This window comes from Rhinolophus hipposideros (genome assembly GCF_964194185.1).
Source record: "Rhinolophus hipposideros genome assembly, chromosome: 16".
Taxonomy (NCBI): domain Eukaryota; kingdom Metazoa; phylum Chordata; class Mammalia; order Chiroptera; family Rhinolophidae; genus Rhinolophus; species Rhinolophus hipposideros.
Genome location: NC_138062.1, coordinates 55,786,055 through 55,792,852, shown reverse-complemented (window position 1 = coordinate 55,792,852; position 6,798 = coordinate 55,786,055). Strand labels below are relative to the sequence as shown.

Here is a 6,798-nt window from a genome sequence, read left to right as displayed (position 1 = left end):
CCCCCAGCCAACAGCTATTTCCCGACCATTCCTGTGCTACACATGCTGGGTGCTGAGTAGTTTTATTTATCCCCTTGATACTTACTGCCTTCTTCATAACGTGCTGAACCCCGCTGAGCTCATCGCCTTTTGCTCAGATGACTGAAACTGCCCCTGACCAAGCCTGGTGCCCCCGGTCTCCGCCTTGCACATGAGGCTAGACAGAGCATTCTAAATAGCATATTGAAAAGTGCACCCACCCCTTAAACCCTCCATAAGCTGCGAGGGGGACTCAGCCGAAAGCACCTGAGGTTCCCTTTCAAAACACACTTGTCCAGGTCCTGCGGAGGTAAGGGAACAGGGAAAATTTAAACAAGCTTTGGCAGGATTTACCTTGGGGAAGAGGAGTGATCAGGGCCTCGGGGGTGGTGGTCAAAAGGTGTGCCTGAGATGTAATGTTTTAAACAAGGGATGTGTGTTCCTGTCAATCATGTATTCAGAAATTAACTTCAAACTATTTTAAGCTTCCAGATGATTCTGAAGGGAGCCCACCCACTTCCCCTTGAGGACCAGGTGTCTAAAGCCATAGTTCTCAAAGGGTAGGCCCCGCGGTTCCTGGGAACTTGTTAGAAATGCAAATCTTTTGGCCCACCCATATCTGCAGCATCTGAAACTTGGGAGGGGAGGGTGGTAGTGCCCAGCCACCCAAGTTTTAATATTCTGTGCCTCAGGGCACTGCTTCTCAAACTACGGTACACAGGAATCCTTTAGGAGTCTGGGGTGGGCCTGAGGGTCTGCATTTCTGACAAGCTCCCCTGAGATGTGACACTGGGGGTCCCTGGACCACACTGAGTAGAGCAGGAGTCGGCCTGTTTTCCAGGCACAGAGCCACACCCAATCGTTGACCTACTGCTGAGCACAAACTATTCACTGTCTACTCCTTTACAGAAAGAGTGCCAGCCCCTGGTCTAAAAGAGTCTCTCTTAGCCTAGACCCTCAACCCCCCTTTCCAGCCACTAGTCAGCCTCCAATTGTGATTCCAGAAGCTGCCAGCATCTCTTTCTGCCTGGTCTATCTCCACACTGTCCCTAACCTTCCCCCAACCTTATCTGAATGCCCAAGCTGGGTCTGACCTGGCCCTTCCTACCTCCCCATTATATTATAAACATGCCTGGGTCAAGGTGTTGAGTGGATCCCTCAGGGCCCCACACAAGACACAAGACACACGTGAGAAGGGGCTTTTCTCATCCTTTATCTCCGGTGGGGTCAACGGCCCTCCAGGGCCCGGTCTCGAGCGATGACAGCCTCTTCGAACTTGATCATGAGCGTGGTGCCCTTGTGCCAATGTGCTGTGACCTTGGCGGGGAAGCCGCTGTGTGTGAGCACCGCCTCCACAATGCCCGCAGTGAAGCTGGCACAATTGAGGGTGCTGTTTTCTTTGGGCACCGAGATGTAGGTGTTGATGAGCGGTTCCCGCTCGATGATGTAGAAGGTTCGCGCATCGTCATTGGCCTGCTCCAGCTTGTCCGCCTCCTTGCCAAAGAGTGCCTTCCACACGGCGCCCTTTACGAAGAGCAGGGCGCCCAGCACCTTGGTCTCGCGCCGGGCACCTTTTTCGCGAGCCACCAGCGCATCCAGAACGCGAGCGCCCACCTGACGGCCCAGTGCTGCCAGGCGTGCCTGCAGCTCCGCCACAGAGAAGACGCGGCTCTGGCAGTGCTGCACCAGCTCCGAGAAGAGCAGCGCGAAGGCGCTCAGGCTCACCTCCGTGCGCGGCCGCGCCAGCGCGCGTTCCAGCAGCGCCGACTTCCCGCGCGTGAAGCGCGCCTCCATGCCGCCGCTGCCCTGCCGGGAGACCAGGCATCGCCGGTGTTAGGGGCAAGCAGGAGAACCCTGGGGCACCCCGGCCCACTCCCATGTGCTCTCTCGCTGACTTCCCACGTGGGAAGGGATGAATGGAAGGAAAGGGGGCATGCACCTGTGCGCAAATCTCGCCTCCATTACGCCTAGCCAGCAAAGGATGAATGGGGGAAGGGGTGAGCTTATACCCTCAATCAGAAGTGAGTTTAGGGGGGAAAGGTGTGAGGAGAGCCAAGAGGATCACAAGGGAGCGCTGGAAACCACCCTCCCCCTCGAGTTCCAGATGATTCCACCTGCGTGAGAAGCTCCTTTGTACCCCCTCCGCCTCCTGTGCCCACAACTAGAGAACTCGTGCGGGAGCAGAGGGCGTCCGACCTAGGGCTGGTCGGGGAAAAGCACGGGGTACAGAGAGCGCACACTGGCAGCTGTCCCCCCTCGAGTGACTTCCTGCGGGTAAAGCACACTGCCCTGCCTCTCCCCGTCTCTCCCCTGCGGAGACGCGGACGGTGGAAGCAGGGATTATATCGAGACCCAACGGCCAAGATTGGAGGCTTGAACAGACGAGATACACCAGGCAAGCCAGGAGGGGACGCGGGGAATCCCTCGGGCCCGCGTTTGTAACCAAGCCTGGGAGGGCGGGCCCGGCGCCGGGAGCCCGCCACGCCGCTGCTCTCCGCGAAGGAGGGTGGACCAGATGGGGGGGCCCAGTCAGACCCCGGCTCAGGGGAGACCCGAGGGGACGCTGGGGTCTCTCATCCCGGAGCATTGGCCGCAGCTATCCGTGGAGACCGGGGAGGGGGACTGTGGGAGAAAACCCCGAGGCGCTGCTGAGACCTGCACAAGGTGGCCCTGCGCTGGGGACGGCAGCGGACGGGGGGATCCCAAGGGCGCTGCGACACCCTCCGCTCCCCTCCCCCCTCCCCCGCTCAGGTGTGAAGCCGCCGTCCAGGGTGAGCCCGGGAAGGAGCGCTGAGAGCCCCGCTGCCACCAGGCAGGACGGAGCCCGAGGCCGGAGGGGCTGGGGATGCGGAGACGCCCCCGAGGTCTGCGCGGAGGAGGGGGGAGGGCAGCGGGGCCCCGGGCGCTGCAGGACGCCCCCGCCCCGAGCGCAGCCGCCTGCACAGGTAGCGCCCAGCGCGCGAGACGGGACGGGGAGTGCCGAGACCCCGGCACCGGGCGGAAAGGCCGGGCCGGTGGCCCCCTGGCCCGGCGCGGAGCGGACAGAGCAGCCCACCCTCCTGGCGGTCCCCCGGGAAGGCCGGAGCGGGCGGTGCGGGGATCGCGGACGCCGAGACCCTGGCCCAGGACCTACAGGCCCCCGGGGAGGTGTCGGAGCCTACAGGACCCGGCGCGGGCAGGGGCGCGGGCGGCCGGGGGTCTCACCGGGAACTGCAGTCGTCGGCTCGGCCGAGCTGCGTTACGGCGCCGTAAAAGGCCTTGTGTGCGCAGGCGCCGCGGCGGACAGGCGTGTGGGCGGGGCGCGCGCTGTGATTCCCGAGCACGGCCGCCTGGGGTCGCACGTGGCGCTGGGGCCCGACAGGGGTGCGGTGCATCTGCCAGGGACCTTGCTGGCCTCGGGTGGCCCACGTTCACGGACGGGGACAGTAGCATGGATGGTCACATGCTCGGGGGCACATGTTTGACGATGGGCACACGTCTCTGTCTTAGGGCCACATATGTACATCTCAGGCCACAAACCCTCATGGGCACACATTCAGGGACACGGACTCAGTTACTCTCTAGGTACACATTCGTGGACACACAGGGACCCACTCGAGACATCGTTCTCACACACTCGTGCCCCCAGCGTTCCTGGCATAATGCCCACCTGTTCACTCTGGTTTTTCCCATTCCCCAAGTGCAAACAGTTGCAGACCCTCGCCCACCAGGCCCCAAAGACCCAAAGTCACCCCGGTAACAGATCTGAAAGCCACATTGTTTTCCCTTGGCCTTTATTTCCATGAATCACAAAATATGACTGCAGAAACAGACACACAGTGTACATGCTCTGAACGCCTTGGGTGACATAATCAGGCACATTCACATTGACACACGTGGGCACAGGGAGTGCCAGGGCACACACCACAGCACCACAGTTACAGTGATGCATTCCCATGGTGTGCTGTACACACACTTCCACCATGAAACGTTTGTACACACAACATACTGCAGGATTCTCATGCTTGTTTACACTCAGTGAAACATGCACGGGCAACGCGTGTCAACACCTACACTCACGGTGACACGCTGTCACATGCATGACAACATGCCACGACATACACCTCACATAGACAGTGACACAGGCATGCACATCACACCCTCTGTGACTCCCACATTCAACATTCACCCAATATACCTTCCTGTGAGACACACTGAAATACCCACCCTCCATGAAATGCTTACCCCCCACTCACACACATGCACACACACACCTCCACAAAACTCATTCACCATGAGACATGATTTTCTATATGTGCGGATGATGGACAGGTTCAGACCGGGCTGGGGCCCCCATGTCCCATCTTCACTGGGAGGTACCAGCCCATCAGCCAGGGCTTCCATGTCTTCTTGTTTATTGAAGTCAAGGCTGGGCCTCTGGAGGGGTGGAGATGTGAGGTCAGGTAGATCATCCCCCAACCTTTGAGGGAGAAGCTAGGGCCAAATCCAGGGTTCCACCTCCCCAAGCCCCAGCTTACTTTCAGTTTGTATATTCTGCAGCTTCTCAGAGATTTTACCTAGTTGAGTCTTGATTTGGCCTATGTCTAGGGGTAGGGAGAGACAAGAGAAAGATGGGGTGGGGCCCCAGACAAGGCCTCCACTTTTATTGGAAGTTTCCTTGCCTGATCCCCAGGCTGGCAGAGCCTGTGCACTTGGGGTTTCCAGTAGCATTTAAATACCCCCCAAATGACTTTAAGGTAACATCCATCACCCCTGCAAACCCTACGCTCCGGGAGGGCAAGACCTCTGCTGTCCCCTCCTCCGATTCCCCAGCACCACAATTTGCCCAGTGAAGGTCCACAAGGGCACCTACCTGCTGGCAGCGTCTCCAGTTTCTTGTTACAGGTCTGGACGTTGCTCATGACTGTGTCAATGCGCTTTTGGGTATGAGTGATGCTGTGCTTGACATTGCTCCAGCCCAGCTTCTGCTCTTCCTGGCACTCTTGCGCCAAGCTGGAGACTGAGGAAATGGAGCAGGGATGTTCGTGTCACCACTGCTCTCCCTCCCTGCACCCCAACGCTTCAGGCCTCCCCCAGGTTCTCCCCTCACCATTCTGGAAATTCCTTTTCAATTTCAGCAGCTCCTGGGACATCTCGGAATCTGTTCAGTATGGGGAAGGCACAGGAAAACCCTTGAAGCACCCCGGTTCTGCAGGCCTGGGAGCAGGGGGGGAGGAACGGAAAGGAACTGGGAGAAAGGGGAATGATGGGAACAGTAGGCCTCCCCAGCTCCTTAGGACCCCTCCGCCTCGCCACCAAAACCTAAAAAACAGTCTACTCACTCTTCACCAGGATCCAGACCAATAGGATGATACATAACAGGGCAAGGAGAGTGTACAGGCACATGATGGCTCTGTGCAACCAATCGGGGGCCTGGGCAGAGTCCGAGAACGGCCTGGACCGGGCTGGGACTGGGGCAGAGGCAGGACAGGTGACCTGCAAGCGCTCAGCACCACCACTCACACCTTTAGTACTGACTAATACTATCAATAGCTCTGTCACCTACGCCCATTCTTCCCAATACCATCAGCAGCTGTGACCATCGACAACACTGCCACCAACATTCACCTTGCCCTGCATTCCCAATATTTGTCCCTAACACTGTCACCATTGTCCCCCGCTCACCATCTTCTTCACCAACAGTCACCGACATCAATACCCATTGTTACCGGCATTGTTCCCATCCATCACCCTCATCAGTTCTGTCTCAGTGATTCCTTCCCAATCCACTCCATTGTCACCTACTCGCCATCACCATCACCCAAGTCTTCACCAATACTTCCACCTGCACAATCACCACCACCTACAAAGCTACCCCCTCCACTGTCACACACAAGCCTTGATGCCACCACACCCCTCACCACCGACCCTTTCACATGCTGTCTGCTGTTCCTGCAATGCCCTCCCATGGACCCGTCCTAAGGCTTTGGGATGTGGGCTGGTGGGTGGCTGCTCACCCTGTTTCTTGGGTGATGAATGACTGCCCTTGGGCTGGTCCCGGTTTCTGAAGGTCAGCGTGATATTCTCATAGGCAGGGTCATCTACACCTGTGGGTGAGTCAGTGGGTAGCATTTGGAAACCTGCGTGGATCTCTGGGGTGGGGGTGAAGGTCAGGATGGGAGAAGGGATCAGAAATCTTAGCTCACTGAACACCTGAACACAACACATTTCTGGGGATAAAAGATAAAAAGTAGGGACCTAAGATCTGCTTCTTGGTTAAGAGAGCCGTGTGAGTGTTTGGGTGATACACACACACACACATACATATAAATTTGGGGGAGAGGAAGGAGCCCTCTGGCCCCCACTCTCAGCCCCTTACTTCTCCCATCCCACCCTCTCCCTCTTGACCTCTTCCCCCGTCCCCAGGTACCTAACCTTTGTTATTGTCTGGGATCCCCTTTTGCTTGTCTTTGAAGGCGGCTGCCTGCATCCCGGCCTCTTGGTTCATATAGATTTCCTCAGCCTCCATGGTCCCCAGTGTGCCGATGTGTTCACGCATATCCCCACCCACCGGAAGGTATCTCAGCAGATGAGGAAGTCTCCGGGTTGGGGTGGGGGGAGGATAGAGAGGTCAGTCTCCTCTTTTCAGGGATCCTGGACCCTCCACCCTAGGGCATCCTCACCCACCCAGATCAAGAGAGATTTACTAACAATAGTCACCCCAATAAACTTTAATTTAAAAAAAAGTGAAACAATTAAAAAAGAGAGAGAGAGGATTTAGGAGACCGGAGGTTTCAGGGA

At 57.6% G+C, this 6,798-nt stretch overlaps 2 protein-coding genes across 2 annotated transcripts; both read right to left on the bottom strand.

The window, feature by feature from the left end:
* Positions 1–1,210: 1,210 nt before the first annotated feature.
* Positions 1,211–3,268, bottom strand: TRAPPC5 (trafficking protein particle complex subunit 5). The gene is made up of 2 exons (XM_081076271.1): positions 3,223–3,268; positions 1,211–1,824 (listed from the first exon to the last, which is right to left on the bottom strand). The coding sequence occupies exon 2, from the start codon at positions 1,810–1,812 to the stop codon at positions 1,246–1,248; it is 567 nt and encodes a 188-aa protein (XP_080932397.1). The 5' UTR covers positions 1,813–1,824; positions 3,223–3,268; the 3' UTR covers positions 1,211–1,245.
* A 513-nt stretch (positions 3,269–3,781) lies between these two features.
* MCEMP1 (mast cell expressed membrane protein 1) lies at positions 3,782–6,556 on the bottom strand (the record flags this gene model as incomplete). Its single annotated transcript, XM_081076228.1, has 7 exons — positions 3,782–4,434; positions 4,536–4,601; positions 4,871–5,017; positions 5,108–5,158; positions 5,340–5,468; positions 6,015–6,104; positions 6,433–6,556. The coding sequence occupies 7 exons, from the start codon at positions 6,554–6,556 to the stop codon at positions 4,421–4,423; spliced, it is 621 nt and encodes a 206-aa protein (XP_080932354.1). The 3' UTR covers positions 3,782–4,420.
* Positions 6,557–6,798: the final 242 nt, after the last annotated feature.